This window comes from Xyrauchen texanus, chromosome 15, assembly GCF_025860055.1.
Source record: "Xyrauchen texanus isolate HMW12.3.18 chromosome 15, RBS_HiC_50CHRs, whole genome shotgun sequence".
In the NCBI taxonomy this organism is placed as follows: Eukaryota; Metazoa; Chordata; class Actinopteri; order Cypriniformes; family Catostomidae; genus Xyrauchen; species Xyrauchen texanus.
Genome location: NC_068290.1, coordinates 6,102,667 through 6,124,227, shown reverse-complemented (window position 1 = coordinate 6,124,227; position 21,561 = coordinate 6,102,667). Strand labels below are relative to the sequence as shown.

General features: G+C 37.5%; 1 protein-coding gene across 1 annotated transcript in view; it reads left to right on the top strand.

Moving 5' to 3' along the window:
• mtmr11 (myotubularin related protein 11) overlaps positions 1-20,768 on the top strand; it is a 46,581-nt gene extending 25,813 nt beyond the window's left edge. Inside the window, exons 4-17 of the mRNA XM_052144437.1 lie at positions 63-132; positions 420-559; positions 947-1,031; positions 2,106-2,253; positions 7,587-7,674; positions 8,638-8,726; positions 8,844-8,968; positions 10,289-10,367; positions 10,768-10,838; positions 11,729-11,901; positions 12,364-12,534; positions 13,248-13,463; positions 14,013-14,312; positions 17,356-20,768. Coding sequence (XP_052000397.1) covers positions 63-132; positions 420-559; positions 947-1,031; positions 2,106-2,253; positions 7,587-7,674; positions 8,638-8,726; positions 8,844-8,968; positions 10,289-10,367; positions 10,768-10,838; positions 11,729-11,901; positions 12,364-12,534; positions 13,248-13,463; positions 14,013-14,312; positions 17,356-17,769 — 2,169 coding nt within the window. The 3' untranslated portion in view covers positions 17,770-20,768. The remainder of the gene's footprint in view (positions 1-62; positions 133-419; positions 560-946; positions 1,032-2,105; positions 2,254-7,586; positions 7,675-8,637; positions 8,727-8,843; positions 8,969-10,288; positions 10,368-10,767; positions 10,839-11,728; positions 11,902-12,363; positions 12,535-13,247; positions 13,464-14,012; positions 14,313-17,355) is intronic.
• Positions 20,769-21,561: the final 793 nt, after the last annotated feature.

Sequence of the window (21,561 nt, the reverse complement as noted above, 5' to 3'; positions counted from 1 at the left end):
AGTGTAGCATCCTCTGCAGACATAATTATCTTCATAGCTTTCCCTCTTCTCTTTTTATACAGGACAATGCAGATCCTGTGCTGCTTGGAGACCACGATGTTGCGCTCGCCTCCATCGACAAAGTTGTGGCAGGTGAAGCAGTTTTTACTTCTGGAATGACAGACAGTTAAACATTTACACTGTCCAAATAAAATTACAAAATCACAGATATATGGCACTGATCGTATCTTTTATTTGTGTATAAACACATATGAGGGCAACTATTTAAAAAAAAAACAATATATATCAAAATTTTTTGTTTCTAAAACGCCTTAATAAAACATGCTACGGGTGGTTAAGACATTTTGGCATACTGTTCTGACATAAAAACACTCTGATCCAGATCTCCATTTATATATATGAATAAATGTCTGTTGCAGTGGGTCCATCGCGCTCCAAACTGGTGACCCCCAGCTGTTCTCTGAAGTTCACCCCTGAGGAACTGGTGCTGTACTGCCGAGACCTGCGTGTTCTGTGCTTCCTGTTCGACAGACTCACACCTGACACCCAGGCTGAGGAGGTTTGTCTTAGATTAGTTCACTCAAAAATGAAGAAAAAAATTACTCCTCTTCCTGTTGTTCCAATCCAGTATTACTTTTGTTTCTTCCGAACTCAAAGGAGGTAGAATGTTAGGAAATTACAGCCTCAGTCACAATTCACTTTCTTTTAATATTTTTTCCATACAAGAAAAGAAGCCTCTCCTTTTGTGTGGAAAAAGAAAGGAATAATAGGAGTTTTTTAACAACATGAGAGTGAGTAAATTATAGAATTTTTATTTTAGAGTGAATTATCCCTTTAATATCAGAAAACATAAGAAGAACAAATTGAAAGTAAAGCAGATAAAAACTATTAGATATTGTTGATCTTCAGAGTAATAAGTGCCACACTCATTAAACTGTATTTGCAGATTACATACACAATTGCAAAGACCTACCAACCACTGAAACCTGGAACCATCCTGTCCTTCCAGAATGCTGCTTTAGGTAGTATTGGTAAGTCACTGATAATCAATACAAAAGCCAATATTGACACAACAGATAAAAGCGAAGAGAAAATCCTGCCATTAAGTTTAATAAAGACAGCATCATTTAAATCATTTTGCCATTAGAATTTAAGTTCAGTTCATTTAAATCAATAACTCAGATTCACTATTAATTTGTTTGTGCCATTCAAAAAAAAATTCTTATGTCATGTATTAAAAATACAGCAGTTTTTATGTATTGTTATATAGGTGCATATTAGTGAAAATGATTAAATCTTTATTTTCATTAGTGAAAAACACATTACAATAAGGTTGTATTCATTAACATTAGTTAACTTGAACTAACATTGAATAATACTTTTGCAACACTTTCGCAATCCTAGCATTTACATTGGTTAATAATGTAAATTTCAACATATACTAATAATTGTTTTTAATTTATAGTAGTATATGTTAGCATTAGTTTATGCATTATGAATTAACCATGAACCATTATATTTTCAAAAATGTACATTAAACAACATCAAAACAACATTGATGTAAAAATATTTCTCTTTAGTGCATGATACTTAATGCAGTTGCTAATGTTAACAAATAGATCATTATTGTAAAGTATTACCAATATTGTCAGTGAATTTGGCAACAGTGGCTGTTTGGTTGACATGACTGTAACCACTGAATAAAATAAAGTAAGCACCCTTTTAACGCATTTCAAACAAAATACATAAATATCGAGATGTATGTTATATAGTGTCAAAAGTGTAATATTGAGATATAATTGTATTAGCTATATTGCCCAGCTCTAGCAGTACAACCCTCACTTATTTGATATTGAAATGAATCATAGTAGGAAACATGAGCTAAATCACATCTCTGAGAGTGACCGCCAACTGAATAATGGAAAGTAATCTGAAACAGGTCACCATCTAGCCGTTTTTCAACATTGTCAAGGTTTGTTTGTGGTCAGTTCATATTCATTGCACCTGTCCACTACCTCTGCAGGAAACCGATTGAGTTTGCTGCTCACGGGAGGTTTTGTGACAAACCGGATCTTGTAACTAATCCAAGCGTTTAATGTCCGTAGAAATGAAGCAGTTTCTAAGCAACAGGCGGCGTGACCCTGACATGAACTGGTTTGAGTGTTCAGCGGATTGGGAGCAGGAGCTGGAGAGGACTGGAGCCACCGGCTGGAGGGTCAGCTCTGTCAATGACCGCTTTGAGATGTCCACCAGGTACAGATCCCCTTTCAGACCTCCCGAGGGTATTTTACCACTTTATACACACACCAATTGGTCATTGTTCCATAACTCAGCCAGTGCAGGGCAACAATGCCACCAAAATTCTAAATTTCAAGGCAAAAATGTCCCCCATAATGAAGTATTTTTTCCTTTTCTTTTTTTTTATGATAAAACATTTGATGCATTTCTTAAAATTCTATGAAATGGGTTTGGAACACGGAAGTAAAGTGTAGCAGGGCAAACTTCTATTGTGGTGAATGGGAGAGCATAGCAAATATTATTTAGCACATTTTGTATTTGCATTCCTAATTGCTTCAACAGCAAAAGAGAAAATATTTGTCAACTCCAGGGAACAAATATTGACATTTAATAAAAAGTTAATGACACAGGCCAGCGGATTAAATTTTTCAACATGCTTTAACTTTAGATTCAGCTCTGACAGGTTATTCGGAAGAGCATAACACAATACTACTCTTACTATTTTTGAAATATCAGTCCCTCCAGTATTTTGTGATCTTGCGATCGCAAGAATTCTTGCAAATTCAACCAGTCTCACAGGGTTCACCTAAATGTATGGAATTTTTGTGTGTAATTCCACAGCAAATTCAATCATTTTGCTCTGCAAAAATCAGGAAAAAGTGCCGCAATTCCTGGTGGGACTGAAATATGCAGTATGTACACATTCTGTGCATAGTATGGTGTTTTGGAATAGCATACTTCCTTACTACTCTTACTATTTTTGAAGTGTGCAGTTTGTATATACTGTATACTGTACACATGATGTTTTGAAATTGCATACTACCTTTCTACTCTTACAATTTTTAAGTATGCAGTTTGTATATACTGTACTGTATATTGTGCACAGTATGGCATTTTGTTTTAGCATACTACCATACTACTATTTTTGAAGTATGCTATTTTTAAGTATTCAATATTTACTGTATATACTCTCCACATTATGGCTTTTTGAAATAATGTGCTGCCATACTATGTATGCTTACTATTTTTGAAGTATCCAATATGTATACAGTTTATACTGTTTAAACACACAAGGGGCTCTTTGAAATGGTGAAGACTTGGCTCCATTACAAAGCCCTATATTTAAGTATTTAACAAAATAAGCTTTATTTAGACTATATATTCACCAGATGAGGAGTTTGTTTATATATTTCACCAGACGAGGTTTAATTAGGAATAAGGTTTATTATTATTCACACTATAAAAAGTTGGAGAAATAATGGATGTGCTGATAGGTCATGTTTCCAGTCGCATTTTTATTTGCATGCCATCACTTCAATTTAGATTTCTTGATGATATAATCAAAATAGCGCTGGCCACAGAGGAACACCGATAAATAATACAAAGAAAAGTATCAGCAACTATCGGCATAGATTTTTGGCAATAACTGATATTTCCTAAAAGTAACTATCAGCACCGATTGATCTGTAGAACCGATATATATCGGTCTTCCTCTACTCGTACTACTCTTTAGGGCTGGGCGGTATATCGACTTTTAAAGATCTATTGATATATTTTCAAACGAGATATAGGATGAGACAATACCGTTTATATCGATATAGTTTGATGTTGCGCTACATAACCCGTTTCTTCCATGAAGTCTTGCCAGTGTTTGCATCTCTCCACTCTCTCACACTCTCCGGCCCCACTTGCTCACAATTTCTCCTGCAAAATGGAGGGTGACAAAGTGCCGGTCCACACTGCCGTAGAAGAAAACCTGTGTCACAATCAGCTCCTAGCTCCCTATGTTGTGAATCAGTATATCGTGAACATGAATTCAGGCACTGATAAGGGTACTGATCCACTGAACCTTTAGACACTTATGGCTCAATCAACCACGATGCGTTAACGAGCTCACGCATTGTAGCACAGCTGTTATTAATCAGCGCCATCGCTGTATAAATGACACTAGCATTCATTTTCATTGAAGTTATTCAAACGTGCAGTGTTATAGACATTTTTCACACTCCGGGTTTTGGATCGTGGAAGTAAACGTTTGCAGGGTAAACTTCGACAGCGGTCAATGTGAGAAAATGGGAGATCACAGCAAATATTATTTTCACTTACCCATTTGCTCCAAGACCAAAAGAAAAAACTATTACTATTACATTTGAGTGACTTTCCAGAAGAGGAGAAATATAGAGAGTGGTAAATTTAAGACATTAAAATGTGAGAAGATGCCAAATTTGCTGTCACACTCTCAGCAGCTGTAATAGAAACCCCATCGCAGCTGTATTAATTCATTTTTTAAAACTAATTCCAGGGTAATATACAGTGAGGAAAATAAGTATTTGAACACCCTGCTATTTTGCAAGTTCTCCCACTTGGAAATCATGGAGGGGTCTGAAATTGTCATCGTAGGTGCATGTCCACTGTGAGAGACATAATCTAAAAAAAAAAAATCCAGAAATCACAATGTATGATTTTTTAACTATTTATTTGTATGATACAGCTGCAAATAAGTATTTGAACACCTGTCTATCAGCTAGAATTCTGACCCTCAAAGACCTGTTAGTCTGCCTTTAAAATGTCCACCTCCACTCCATTTATTATCCTAAATTAGATGCACCTGTTTGAGTTCGTTAGCTGCATAAAGACAGCTGTCCACCCCATAAAATCAGTAAGAATCCAACTACTAACATGGCCAAGACCAAAGAGCTGTCCAAAGACACTAGAGACAAAATTGTACACCTCCACAAGGCTGGAAAGGGCTTCGGGGAAATTGCCAAGCAGCTTGGTGAAAAAAGGTCCACTGTTGGAGCAATCATTAGAAAATGGAAGAAGCTAAACATGACTGTCAATCTCCCTCGGACTGGGGCTCCATGCAAGATCTCACCTCGTGGGGTCTCAATGATCCTAAGAAAGGTGAGAAATCAGCCCAGAACTACACGGGAGGAGCTGGTCAATGACCTGAAAAAAGCTGGGACCACCGTTTCCAAGGTTACTGTTGGTAATACACTAAGACGTCATGGTTTGAAATCATGCATGGCACGGAAGGTTCCCCTGCTTAAACCAGCACATGTCAAGGCCCGTCTTAAGTTTGCCAATGACCATTTGGATGATCCAGAGGAGTCATGGGAGAAAGTCATGTGGTCAGATGAGACCAAAATAGAACTTTTTGGTCATAATTCCACTAACTGTGTTTGGAGGAAGAAGAATGATGAGTACCATCCCAAGAACACCATCCCTACTGTGAAGCATGGGGGTGGTAGCATCATGCTTTGGGGGTGTTTTTCTGCACATGGGACAGGGCTGACTGCACTGTATTAAGGAGAGGATGACCGGGGCCATGTATTGCGAGATTTTGGGGAACAACCTCCTTCCCTCAGTTAGAGCATTGAAGATGGGTCGAGGCTGGGTCTTCCAACATGACAATGACCCAAGCACACAGCCAGGATAACCAAGGAGTGGCTCTGTAAGAAGCATATCAAGGTTCTGGCGTGGCCTAGCCAGTCTCCAGACCTAAACCCAATAGAGAATCTTTGGAGGGAGATCAAACTCCGTGTTTCTCAGCAACAGCCCAGAAACCTGACTGATCTAGAGAAGATCTGTGTGGAGGAGTGGGCCAAAATCCCTCCTGCAGTGTGTGCAAACCTGGTGAAAAACTACAGGAAATGTTTGACCTCTGTAATTGCAAACAAAGGCTACTGTACCAAATATTAACATTGATTTTCTCAGGTGTTCAAATACTTATTTGCAGCTGTATCATACAAATAAATAGTTAAAAAATCATACATTGTGATTTCTGGATTTTTTTTTTTAGATTATGTCTCTCACAGTGGACATGCACCTACGATGACAATTTCAGACCCCTCCATGTTTTCTAAGTGGGAGGACTTGCAAAATAGCAGGGTGTTCAAATACTTATTTTCCTCACTGTATGTGCTGCTGCTGCAACCCCGGTTACAAAGCCCTTGCAGCCCGAAAAGTCTTCTGCCCCGTAACAAAGCACGATGCAAACTTAATTTACCATATCACATGTGGCTTTGACTTACAATTGAACATTTAGCCCACTTCGTAGAAAATACAGAGATATATATTGTGCATCATCATTCAGCTTAAAAATACAGAGATATGATTTTTGGTTCTTATCGCCCAGCCCTACTACTCTTTTTTTTAAGTTTCCTGTTTTATACTGTGCACAGTATGGCGTTTTGTAATTGCATACTACCATACTACTCTTACTATTTTTGAAGTGTGCAGTATGTATGTATTCTGTGCACAGAATGGTGTCTTGGAATTGCAAACTGCCATACTGCACATTATATTTTTGAAGTATGCAGTATATACGCCTATTGTACAAAGGTTGCCTGGATTTGTTCTTGGCAGGCAGAAGATGCCCCTAACCCTGCCCTCATCCCTTTCCTAACCATTAAACCTCTAAGACTGAGCAGCCTGGCAGGAACAATAGCAGGCACATTTCTCCCATCGCATATATATACTGTGCGCAGTATGCCATTTTGAAATGGCGTACTACCATGTATGTATGTATGTGTGTGTGTGTATGTATGTCTGTCTGTATGTATGTATGTTTGTTTGTTTTACACAGAATGGTATTTGATTTTGAATGTCACACTACTTGCAGTATTTTTGAAGGAGATATATATATTCTGTGCACAGATGGCATTTTTGGAATGATAAACTGCAGTACTACTCTTACAATTTATGAGGCATGCAGTATAATGTTTTGAAAATGGTATACTACTATAACTATTTCTGCTGTACATAGATATGGCAGAAATAGCATGGTAGTATGCCATTCTGAACTCATGTGAAGTTTATGTATGCATTGCATGCTATGCAATCCAGTATGCTTAACTTGACCTTCCATTTCCTGTGTGATGAATGAACCAGGAGTAATATTAGTTGCAATTTTTATATCTGCTTCTGAGCTCATTATTTGAGTTTCATTAAGGTAATTTTTGGATTGGATGAAATTAGCAAAACAAGCATATTTATTTCTGATTATAAATGGACACCACTTGCTGACTTAAACAAGTAATATTTTGCCATCACGCATTATAACAATGTAATATACTATTGTTTGAAACATATATAGTTATATATTGCATATTATTTACATACCAGTCTTTTAAAAGTATGCAGTATGCAATACACTAGTAATCTATTCCAAAAACAGCCCATGCCTAGACAAACTTTCTAAATGTTTACATCTATATCTGTGCCTGCAAGTGCAGTGAGCTCACCACAACTGTAATGTCATGTTTCTTTTAAGCGTGTCAAATCATAGTCATGCAATGTTCCATGTGGAAACTGCTCAGATTTTGTTTTCTGGCATGTTCTTGTAGTCTGCCCAGATTCAGTGTGGTTCCTCAGAGGGTTCTGGACACAGAGCTCAAGAAAACATTTGCCCACTTCAATGAGGGACGAATCCCAGTAAGTTTATTCACAACCTTAATATCCTTTAGTTTTAAACATTGCCCACCAAAATCTACTCTATTTATTTTACTGTATGATTGATATTACACACAGATAACTAATATTGGCATTATATTCATGCTGTATAACCAGAGGAGAACTGGCTCCCCCAGCTGAGCCTGGCTTCTCCCTAGATTGTTTAAGTGTTTTTTACATTAACTGACATCTTATGAAGTTTTGGGTTTCTTGCCACAATTGCCTTTGGCATGCTCTCTAGGTGCCATAAACAAATAAAAGTTGAGGCATGATTTTCAGTTTTTCATTGGAACTGCTCAATGATGACTTAAGACATTGAAGAAATTACAGCATCATTTTCTATAAAGCTGCTTTAAAACTATTTGTATTTTGAAATTGTAAAAGGTGAAATTTTTAAGAACATCCTAGTAAATGTTTTTTCATATAATAAAAGTCAGTAAGGGATAGGTGCTTATTTTGACTCCAAAATGATAAATTAAGTGCAACAAAAAAGTAGTCCGAACAACTCGTATACTATTTCCAAGTCTTGTGAAGCTATGTTGTTTCCTGTTATCTTTAAAGTCAACATGCAATCAAAATGTATCCTGTTTATTTTCTTTCTACACATTGCTGGTTTTATTGCACACAGTTCCTTGGTGCACAAAGAAAACAATGTAATTAAACTGTAATAACATTCTCAACCTCAGAAACCAATTTCTTTTGGCAGACATCACAAAAGCCCTCTTATTTTCAACCCCTCGCCATATGTCATATAAAGATTTTTTTTTACTATCCATCAATTGGATACAATCAAGTTCTGCCTTATTATTTTTCTCATCATAAGTCATATTTTGCAGGTAAAATATGTAGTGAGCATCATTAAGTGTGGACTCTAATAGCCAGTTATACAGTAGGCCAAACACTAAACATTGAATCATATATTAATTTGAAAACTTTTCCCATTAGCGATGGTGCTGGAGACATCCACGTGGCAGCGACTTACTACGCATGGCCAGCTTCCAAAATAACATCTACCATGAGAAGGACGACATCAGGTTTTTCTTTGCACGTTTTCCAGACTAGATGAAGTTGACATCCCGTGGCAGCAATAAAACATTAATCGAGCACTAATAACTGGGTCAGTAGGCTGATGGAGCTCTTATTGTCTGCAGAAATCTGGAGTTGGTGCTTTTTGGTGGTCAGCAGCTGTGTGTCATTGTAGATCTGGGAGAGGAAATGCCATCACCTGCAGACATCCAACTGGCTCATACGAGACTTCGAACACTTTGTTTGGGCGGTCAGTGCTTTTGGTCAATTTTTTTTAATGTTTTTTTTTTTTAAGACAAAATTATCTTTATACTGGTTGGCAGAAATCAAGAGATGATTGCTTAATGGAATAGTTTTACTCATGTCATTCCCAACCCCTATGCTGTTATTTTTTCCATGGAATGGAAAAAGGAGAATGTTTAAAGAATCTTCATGCAGCTCTATATTAGGATAGATCGAGAGAATTGATTAAAACTTTTCAACGTATTATTCACAGTTTTCTGTTATTAATTGCGATTAATCATGGTACATGCATGGTACATTAAAACAATAATAATATATTATGTATCTAATAATAATGAGTGGACATACTGTAATTGAAAGTTGGAAAATGTTCTGCCATTTTCTATTGGATCATTTTAACAATAGTATCAAATGCATAGATTCAGTTTATATCAAGCTTCATTGGCAAGAGAAACTAAAGTGTACATTGCCAATTCATTATAAGACACTATACATACAGATATAAACAAATTGAATGTTTAATTTGCTGACATGTAAAATCTAAAACTATTATTTGCACTGTCTGCCATTCAGTCTCTATCGCACACACTACGGGTCTCTCTTGCGTGGGTTCGCTTTTAACACTGGTTCAGATGACAGTGGGTGAGCATTTTCGGGCGATTGCGAAAAGATACGCCAGCTTGCTTGTATCTCTCCCACACTTGGCTCACCCCTTGTGGGTGAAGTCTCTATTCTACATCCACTTCCATGTTTATTATGTCCGTGTGAGGTCATATAAACGCCCTGCAGAAAAGAGCAGTGTGAACATTCTACCAAACATCTCTTTTTATGTTCAAATGAAACCATAACATGCAGATTTTTCTTTCATTTTTTTCTTCTAAAAAGTCTTTCTCCATCTGTGTTTACATGCAGTGACTTTTTGTTGGTGCATTTTCAAAGACGTACAAAGTTCAAGAGCTTCCATTGTGTAAAAAATATACATTTGAGTGTTTCTGCAATACAGAATTGTTGTTTTGTCTAGCCTCACATTCCTCCTGTGGTTAAACCCACGCTGGCCCACAACATTCCTCATAATTGGTTTAAGTTCAAAGAGCAGCTCGACGAATCCCACTGCAGATGGGGGATTGCGGCTGCAACCAGACTTTTGTTTCTGCGCATTTTTCTTTAACCGGCTGAATTTTTGCATTGTCTGTTTTATGATACCAAAGAATGTATGAAAATTCCCATATGTGAGTGAAATTCCTTTTTTTTTTTCTCTCTCTCTCTCTCTCTCTCTCTCTCTCCCCCCCTCTCTCTCTCTCTCTTTCCCTCTCTCTTTGTCATGCAGACATTTCATCATCTGTATCAGTTCCAGATGACAAGTGGCTTTCTACACTTGAAAGCACTCGCTGGCTAGACTATACGAGGTATATATGTCTTCATGTATATTTTCAGAATAGCATACAACATACTATTTATATAGTAGGTTTACTGTGAGCAGTATGAATTACATAGATGACCTACATTTGCCAAAAGGCGCAGTATACAACAGAGCACACTGCATGATATACTGTATCCCACAATGCAATGTGTAATCTTTATGTAGAATAAAACATCTTTTTCTAGATCACATTTTAAACAGATATTTCAGTTTCTCATTTCTTAAGGTGTAAAACATTTTTAAGTGTAAACCAATAAGTAGTGCACCTTTTGATTAAGAATGTTCCTTAGTCAGTATATGTGATGTTGCCTTCGTCAGCTGTCAGTTTATCATGCTGTTTGTTTGTGCTTTACCCTGCTGTGTTTGATGTCATTGTGTCTCCGCAGGTGCTGTCTGAGAAAAGCCGCTGAGGTTGCTTGTTTGCTCAGGGGCGGTCACATGACTGTTGTTCTCCAAGGTTAGTCACATTGATAATTAACAGCCTTCTGACCTGTCTCTGTACTTCGCACCCCATGGACACATGATGACTCTGTTCCAAAACCTAGTCATGTAGGCAGCATTTTAGTATTTCTTAAATTTGTAATGCTCATACTTCACAGTGTTGTGTTCTTGTAAGACTGACTGTCTGTACTGTCATTTACAAGTGATGAAATCTGATCTGTTTGTTTAGTGTAGTCAATATCCGATATAGCTTCAGTACATTGTTTTCCATTTTTTGCACAAAGAAGGGAAAGTCTACTTTTTTTTTTTTTTTCAATCAATGGCAAACAGAGGGAGTGTTAGGGAAACCTTTTCCATCTGGTGACTTCATTGATGCAGAAGTTAAAATTTAATAGCCCTACCACACCGGTTAAAACTTTATTCTTTTTCTTCACCCATAAACCTATAAACACACAGTGACCTCTGGCAATACCCTCCAATTCTTGAAATTCTCATTTAATTTTATAGTCCTCTAAAAAGTTTGTTTTTCACAGCGTGACCCCCAGTTGGTCCTCGATAAACATCAGTATTCTCTGTGTCTTGACAACCAGTGAATAACTTCAGGAATGAGTTTGTCAGATGAAGCTGACTACCATCTATCATGGCTAAACCTGTTCACCACATGTGTGCTGAGTGAAAATATACACATCACACCTTTAGAGGGCGATAAAACCTCCTTATTTAATGTTCAAAACCATATTCTGAAATGTTGAAACAATCCTGATATTTTGGGTACTGTGTACAATTTCTGCATCACTAGAAGCAGCAGTTTTCTTTTTGTCTGAAGCCAAGAAAATGCATTAAAGTTGACATTCTTCATTATTTTGTTTAGTTTTCTGTTATCAGATGATATGCTGTTTTTTTCAGAGCCAGAGGATCGGGACATGAACTGTGTGGTGTGCAGTCTGGTACAGGTGATGTGTGACCCTCACTGCAGGACTGTTGTCGGATTCCAGGGTCTGCTTCAGAAAGAGTGGATAACGGCCGGACACAAATTCCTCAGCCGGATCAACTACCACCGGGACTGTGATAAAGAGGAGGTACTGTATAAGGTCGCTGTTCCAAACCTAGTTAGCTGCCTACATATACAGCCTTGGAAGGTGTCATAGGCTGAAAATTTTAAAAAGTAAAAAGAAGATACCTTCTTTTGGCCAAATTCTAAGGCATCGCATGTGTCCTTGAGAGAATGCAATCCCATATTGCATTGTGGTGGGCTCATTTAAAACAATCTGACCAAGTCCCCAGTACTTTTTGCACTATTTGTATTGCTGCCTATGTAGAGAGTTCCAATTTAGTAGCTTATTAGGTTCTATTTTAGGCAACATAATTTTGACTCCAATTGCACCGATGATCCTAAAAATATAGCCATGGTGGGCAGACCAGCTCGATCACTGTGTTTTAGTTGACTTCAACTGAACTTTCACTAATTCTGAAACAAATGCTTGTGAAACGTATAAACTTGAAAAAGTAATGTATGCATCATGTATCTTGCTCTCCGGAAGGCCCCTGTATTCCTGCTGTTCCTGGACTGTGTATGGCAGCTGTGGGCGCAGTATCCGGCACGCTTCCAGCTGACAGAACACTACCTATTGGCGTTGCATGACAGTGTACATCTTCCACTCTTCAGTAGCTTCCTAGCCAACTGCCAGAGGGAGAGATGTAGACGTTCACAGGTATTCAAGATGATAGTTTCAGAACACATTTTTTTTTACCCAGTCTTCATCCAACAGTTAGATGCTATTTTGACTGTTAAACGTATATTCAAGGTTCGATACAAGTTGAGCTCAATTGACAGCATTTGTGGAAAAACATTGATTAATACAAAAAATATTGACTAATTGAATAATTAAGGTAACAGTGAGGTGCTTACAATGGAAGTGAATGGAGCCAATTTTTATAGGGTTTAAATGCTGAAATGTGACGCTTATAATTTTATTAAAGCACTTACATTTAATCCTTCTGTTAAAACTTGTGTATTATTTGAGCTGTGAAAAGTTGTTTAAGTCTTTGTTTTTACAGTCACTGGTGGGTTTTAAGGTTAACAACGTCATGTCATCATGGCGACGAAGTTGTAGAATTGGATGAAACTTTACACAGAAAAAGTTAGGAAGTGTTTATAGATTGTCCCCAATTTACTTTACCATTTTAAGTGCCTCACAGTAACCCAGATTTTAAAGAAAAGGAGGGACAAGTCAAAATAAATATTTTTGGTAATCAACATTATGCCATAAATGCTGTCAAATGAGCTTAACTTGTATTGAATCCGAAATATTCTTATAAGCACTGCATTTTTATTATTTCTAGATCACGGTTTTGCTGACAGACTAATTTGTGGATTCCTTTAGACGCCAAAAACAGATCTAAAATCTTAAATGTTTTCCTGCAGCATCTTCCCCAGAGCTACACGCCAGTAAATGGCCTGAGAGAATTACCAATGGGGGCCCCAGAGGAGCCGGTAGACCCGCCTTTTCCACCGGTGTGGGACTGGGTCCTACAGTACAGCAGCCAGAGACGAGCTCGCTTCACCCAGCCCGTGTCACAGCCTGCCTACCCTCCACCTTTACTTAATGGAAACCTCAATACAAACCTTGACCGTATCTGGGTAAGATTTAACCACTGGTGCTGTTTATATTTTTATAAAAATAACTGGAATCAGTGTTGTTCCAAATCTATAGAGTTACCATTCCAAATCCATACTAATATAATTCTGCCTAACATCTCCTTCCCTCTAAGGAACCAGAAACATTAAGTGGAATCAAAATCATTATATTCCTTACAATTATAAAACTGTTTGCAAAATAAGTTTCTCTCCTATTGGAATAAGTGAGGTGTGGCACATTGGTTAATTTAAAGATCTGGGCTGGTTGTAGATTTAAATCCTGCTAGGGGTGATTTAAGAGCCATATGTGTGATAAATGTATCGGAAATAACAGGTATCAGCTAAATTACTTCCCTTTATCAGAGATTCAGTCTTGATAAGGGAATTGATAGCACAGGACAGGGTAATTAATTATGAGATAAAGGCCATTGCTTGTATGAAGATAATGATCATTGATGAATGTTTTCTGGGCTAATTTAGGTAATTTTTCTTATTGCACTGTGAGGCTGACTGTACTGTTTTATTACCTTGTTATTAAATACTCTCTCTCAGCACAATGATGGACTGCCAGGTTCTGTGTTCTTGCTGTCTCGGAGCTCTTTCTCATGTCCCTCAAACCTGCTCCCTTGGAGGAGTGGCAACTCAGGCTCCTATTGGAAGAGCCACCGCAGGGCCCCGTCCTCTGAAGGTCTGTCTGGACTTGAGCGTCTCATTAGAGCCTGTTCACTCTCTGAAACCTCAGACAGCACCACAACCCTCCATGATCCATATGAACCATTGCTGCCCTTGCTGTTTGGACCCTGTGTGAGAGTTTGGAGGGGCTGCTATTTACGGGGTGCACTACATGCTCAGGTAAACTGTAGTGTTCAATATTTACATGTAACTATATACAGTACTGTCCAAAAGTCTCAAGGCAGTCGCACTCTGGACAAGAAGTGTCACACCACTTCCCGAATAGGACATGGCACAGGTATCGAACACAGGTGGCACAGGTATACAGTTTAGGTGGCAGACAGTACACACAAAAGTTACCAAGGTTTTTCCCTTTTTCAAGAATGAACAAAGTGACATTGATGAGTTTGCAGGTTAGTCTATGAAACTGGTGCAACTGCGCAAACTGAACAATTAGAAATGGTAACGTTAGTTATGCAATATCTCTATCTGTAGTATTTAATGGGCTTTATTCATGCTGTTGGACCACAAAAAGACATACTTGAAAACAAATTGTATAGGTTAAATGAAAGAAACACTATATATCATTCAGTGATTGCTAGAGTAAATAATCAATGCGCATCGAATGAGTCTGGGATTACATGAAGAGACAGAAGCAATTGAGACAGCCTTAATAGATGGAATAAATGTGGTAAATTTCCCAAGAAGCTTGGAACATCCTATCTGCCAACAACCAAGAAAACAGTGTCCAGGTAACCTAGGAGAGTTGGTGCTATTTTGAAGGCAATGGTGGTCACACCGAATATTGATTTAGCTTTTTTGTTTACTGGAATTTGTATGATGTTAATTGATAAATAACTAATTGATCAACTATTTGTGGCATTATTTTTGAAGAAATCTTCACCATGCAACATTTTTAACAAGTGCCTAAAACTTTCCATCCAGTGCCTAAAACTTTCCGTCCGTCCGTAAACGTTAAAATAGGCACCGTTTTAAAAGTATAGCTGCAAAATGTAAACAATTTTAGTATCAACATGATTTCAGTGCGATAAAATAGCTTAGTTATATCCAATTTCACAACTTGTTCCCATGACGTTGTGATGCCGTAAACCCTGTGTTCCCTCAAAAACATTATTTAAGCAACCTTTACAGCTCAAATAATACAGAAGATTTAATGTAAGTGCTTTAAAATTATTAGCTTAACCCTCAAAAAATTGGCCCCATTTACTTCCATTGTTAGTGCCTTATTGTAACCGCAATTTCTGCATTTTTTATTTATTTTATCCAGTTTTCGGCGCCTGGGTATCTCAGCGAGTAAAGACGATGACTACCACCCCTGGAGTCGCGAGTTGAAATCCAGGGCATGCTGAGTGACTGCAGCTAGGTCTTCTAATCAACCAAATTGGCCCATTTGGGGTAACATCCTCGTGGTCATTATAATGTGGTTCTTGCTCACAGTGGGTTGAGTTGTGCGTGGATGCCACGGTGAATAGCGTGAAGCCTCCTAACGCGCTTTGTCTCTGCGGTAACATGCTCAACAAGCCACGTTATAAGATAATTTATATAATCACTTTTGATTATGTAATAATTTTTTTACTATTCTAGTGCGACAGAAACCACCTTGTTGATTTTAGGCAAAGTAGGCAGCCACCTACTCCTGTCACAATCAGGGGGGAGGGACCTGAAATTGTGGACAATTATAAATTCCTAGGGGTGCACTTCAATAACAAACTGGATTGGTCAAATAACACCGATGCAGTCTATAAGAAAGTGCAAAGTAGGTTGTTCTTCCTTAGGAAGTTACAGTCTTTTAATGTGAGTACAAAGTTGTTGCAGATGTTTTATCAATCTGTGGTGGCCAGTGTACTTTATTTTGCGGTTTTGTGTTGGGGGAGGCATGACAACTGGGGCCAATAAGATAAACTAGTGAGGAAAGCAAGCTAAGTGGTGGGGATAAAAATGGATAATGTGGAAAGGGTAACTGAGGTGAGGATGAGGGGGAAGCTGGAAGACAATATGGGAAATCCTTCTCATCCTCTATATAAGGATCTGAGGAAATTCAAGAGCAGGTTTAGTCAGAGATATATTCAACCCTTTGCTTCAAAATGTTTAGGAGGGTCTTTTGTGTCATCTGCCATAATTTAATGCCACTGTCCACAGCATGTCAGACTCTACTGAGTAAGTGTTAAATGTTTCACATTTTTTATTTTGTTATGTATGTGGTTTTTAACTGTGTTTAAAGCATGTGTTTATGGATATTTATTTATTATGTATGTGTATTACATTATGTGCTACAATGTCGGATTGAATTTCTCCTGTGGGGATTAATAAAAGTATATTGTATCGTAAAATGCGCAGATTGACTGTCTCAGACGCAGAGGCAACTGAGATTCATCCTCCACCAACCGGATTGAGGTGAGTCACTGTGCCACCACAAGTACTTAGAGCGCATTGGGTATTGGGTATTCCAAATTGGGGAGAAAAATTATTTCTATTTGGACATCTAAATTTGGAATGCCTAATTCCCACTACTTAGTAGGTCCTCGTGGTGGCGTGGTTACTCGCCTCAATCCGGGTGGTGGAGGACAAGTCTCAGTTGCCTCCACTTCTGAGACCGTCAATCCACGCATCTTATCACATGGCTCGTTGTGCATGACACCGTGAAGACTCACAGCATGTGGAGACTCATGCTACTCTCCACAATTCATGCACACCTTATGACGTGCCCCACTGAGAGCGAGAAGCACTAATTGCGACCACAAGGAGGTTACCCCATGTGACTCTATCCTCCCTAGCAACCGAGCCAATGTGCTTGCTTAGGAGACCTGGCTGGAGTCACTCAGCTCACCCTGGATTTGAACTTGTGACTCCAGGGGTAGAAGTCAGCATTAATACTCGTTGAGCTACCCAGGCCCCCATGATGTCTACTTAAAGTTGGGACAAGTCAAAATATTTTTTTGTGGCAATCAACATTATGCTACAAATGATGTCGATTGAGATGATATTGTATTGGACTCAGAATAATCGTTTAAGGCCTTGTTGAATATGTACACCAGTCTGTTAAAGGTAAAGTTATCGGCCATTGAAAACCCATGTCGGTCGACCACTACTTGTTTCAAGCATTATTTGTAACATGGCCCCAAGTTATTCACAAATGAAGGCTTGGGATTCTGAGCATTTTTGTAACATCTTTCTCTTTCTGTCTCTCTCTCTCTTCCTCTAGGCCTTCTCACACCCTATGTCTTCCTGCAGCCAGCATCCATTAGAGCAGCTGGCCTGGGAGGTGCAGCAGCTCCGAGACAAACTGGCTCAGGCTTCAGTCAGACCCCATCAAAACCAGAGCAAGCGACAAGAGCCACAGCGCCTGGAGTCCAACCTCAACCAGAATGCCAACAATGGGACCTTCCTCTTCTCTTCATCTAGAACATCTCAACAACAGCCATCGCCTGGAAGAGGACCAGCACAGTCCTCCATCTTGCCCAGAGCACAACGGACCGCATCAGATCCACCCAGGGCCTCACAGAAGAACAACGGCAAGCACACATTCCTGTTCGGCCACCAAGAGCCTCAGTCGGTGTCGCGTTACGGTCCCTCCCCTAGTGCCAAACTCCCCAAACACAAGGGAAACTCACATTGATATGTAGGAAGGAGAGACAGCACCCTCTGGTGTTTGTGGTACTGAAGAACTCTAATGGGTTTTGAAATAAGGTACAAACTAAAAACTGAACTAAAGCCGTACGTGTTGCACACCAAGTACGTGTATTTGAAAAAGGCTCTGTTTGAAATGAGCTTTTTTGTATAAGCATCTTTATAGTGTTGAAGGAAAACAGTTAAGCAAAAACCTTGCAAAATTTTAAGAAAAAAGCATGACATTCTTCTTCCTTTTTTAACTTAGTCCAGAGAAATCTGTAGTTTCAGCTGGGCTGTTTTAAAGGAATAGTTCACCCAAAAATGAAAATTGTCTTTATTTACTAACCCCTTATGCAATAATATTTTTCAGTTGAACACACAATCTTTTTTTTATAGTTATTTTCCGTACAACAACAGTTCATAGTCCACATCTGTAATTAGTCTACATGACGTATATGCTTTAGTCCAAAGTCGTCTTATTTTATATGATAGTTTTGGTGCATGTAGAGCTGTTCAGCTATGACATAAATTTGTAGGCAAACCAGGAAGGCTAATTCGCCATGGGTTGCCTTTGGATTTTCCTATGGTTTTTATAATGGGGTTTAAAATAAGGTGATACATGGAAGTTTTGTTCTACTACATAAATTCCACACTTTCAAATTCACGTTTGAGGTATGACTGTGTGTAATTTATGTTGTATAACAAAACTTCCATGTATGGTCAAGTAATGTTTACCTCATACCTTATTTTACTCATACATTAAAAACTGCCATTATAAAAAAAAACATTGGAAAATCCATAGGGAACCCATGACAATTTCAGTATTGGGTTTTTGACTACAACCTGGCTCTGTTGGATGTCAATCAATAACAATATGATTGGTTATTAAGTGTCTTGTAACCACCTCATGACATCAAAAATGCTGCATCAGTGCCTTATTTGATTTGAGAACTGAAGGGGAGGTGAAGATTATTCGTTTTCTCTTTTTAGTATGTTACACCCTTTTTTGAATGTCAAATATGTGAAGATTATAATTTATTTTTTTTTAATGTTGGTGTTCCACTGGAAAGCTAAATAATAGCATTTGCATTTGTAAAGACATGAAGGAGAGTAAATAAAGCAGCGTTTTTATTTTTAGGTTAACTATTCATTTTAGTAAAAAAAAGAACAAATTAAATAGTGTAATAATAGTGAACCAAGTCTGCATGTCAAAGGTTACGTGTCTAAAGTTCATGCCAAAATATTGATTTGGTACATACAACTTTGGTGTTTGATCAAATTAGTGTTTGAAGTATTTTGTGCGCTTCGTGTTTAGCTGTAGTTTATGGTACACGCTAGTAAATTAGCGATTTGTGTTCCCTCAGCCAAAAAGGCGGGAAAATGGCTGCTATCACTTTTGCAGTTCCCTGAACTGCCACTAGACGGAGACAAAATAATCAAACACATCAACCTCAGTGTTGAGCAAATAATATATATTCTCAATATTCTGAAGCAATAGCAAAATGTTGCATTTTTGTATTTTATCCTAAGTATTAAGACAAAATAGGAAAGAAAGAAGAGGTAATGTCTTTCACATTTAAAACATTATTTCTATGCTGCCTATGCCATTTTGATGGATTTTAAAGTGCTATTTCATCATGAGTGTATGTACTGCAGTTTTGTGACGAGAGGGAACTAGTCTATAGGTACTTCATTCTCATGTTAAAGGAGATTTTGTATTCTCATTTTCTGTGTAATTCTGCACCCTCTTTGTTTTTAATATGGAAAGCTGGCACCTACATGAGTTGAGTTACAAGACAGGCCAGATCAATTCTCTCTTTATGTTTTCTTGAAGATGAGTTACATGACAGAGTGACTCCAGATGTTTGTGTCCTCCTTTTCACTTTTATTTAAGGTGCTGGTGATTTCTAACATATGATACGTGTTTAGATTTCATCTCACATACCAGTGCGGTACGATTGCAAATGTGATCTTAATATTATTGAAAGGGAACATTGCATAAACATATTTAGCAAGGTTTAACAACTAAACCTTGAATTTGATTGGTTTCTCGAAAAATTTATTTGATTACTAAAAATATGTGTCTCAAGAATTGCCGTTATTATATACAACATCCAAATCTTGTGCTTTGAAAAGGAGTTTCAAACCCTTTAAATTATTCAGTATCGTCATGAGTCATTTCAATGGCTTTATACTATTAATCTTTGCATCTGCAAAACAAGTGTAGATCATTGCCTGTTTTTATTCTTTTTCTTTTATAACAACCTTTATTGGCACGTTTTAGATAAATAAATGCATCTTATACAGCAGTCTCTAAATCCATTTCTTTGATGGTGTTTTCTTTACAATGTTTATTCTGGCATAAGCCCATTCCTTCAGACACCCTTCATATCTTATCAAAATAGATATTTACAACATGAGCACTTTACAAGAAGCATTACAACAAACCATAATAGATTAAAAATCTAATTGCAAAGTTAATAAATATTCTCATTATAAAAATACTTGTATACACACACTCATAATTTTACAAGTAGCCAACATATAACTTCAAAAAGCTTCACTACAGTATATCATCTGCATTAAAAGCACTTGCACATGAAATAGAATACAAACTGAATAAAAAGCTCTTCCAAACTCTTAGTATCCACTTACTTGCCCTCAATTATGGGACTGGAGAGCATACAAAATCTATTCAATGATTCACTTATGATGCAGGTCAGACTAAACAATGTATTCTCATTTTACAGATAACAAATTCAGAATATTGACCCATGATATGATAACCAGCACCTCTAAGACAGGATATTTTATTAAATCAGTAATTATGAACTGGTGGTTTGTGACCCAAAAATGGATAGCAAGTCTGTTCTGATAGTGTCACGGACAGCAGGGGAAAAAAAACAATGCTACATGCAAATAATAAATTGCAACTAAACATATTAATATGCATAGTTAGGATAGCAATTTAAATAGGACAAAAAATATTTCCCATATCTTTTGTTATTGACATCAAAGGATGTGTGTTAATAATTTTGTGTATTTTGGGGCCAAATGCAGTTTATTTAAAAATTATATATATATATATATATATATATATATATATATATATATATATATATATATTTTTTATTTTTTTAATCTGTGTGCTTTTGTTATGATTAACTTGTTGCTGTAGTGGGTCGCCCACTGTAAAATCTGGGTTCTGAACAAAAACCAGTTGAAAACCACTCTATTTAAAGGAATAGTTCACCCAAAAATGCACACCCTCATCCCATCCCAGATGTGTAGTTTCTTTCTTCTGCACAACACAAGCAGAGATTTTTTAGAAGAATATTTCAGCTCTGTGGGTCCATGCATGCAAGTAAATGGTGGATAGAAATTTGAAGCTCCGAAAGCACATAAAGGCAGCATAAAAGTAACCCATATGACTCCAGTGGTATAATCCATATCTTCAGAAGTGATATGATAGGTGTGGGTGAGAAACAGAACAATATTTAAGTCCTTTTTTACTAGAAATCTCCACGTTCACTTTCTTCTTTTGTTTTTGGTGATTAACATTCTTTGTGCATATCGCCACCTACTGGGAAGGGAGGAGAATTTACAGTAAAAAGAGACTTAAATATTGATCTGTTTCTACCTATACCTGTCATATCGCTTCTGAAGATATAGATTTAACCACTGGAGTCATATGGATTACTTTTATGGTGCGTTTTTGTGCTTTTTAAGACCTTCAAAGATCTGGCCACCATTCACTTGCATTGTAAGGACCTTCAGAGCTGAGATATTCTTTTAAAGA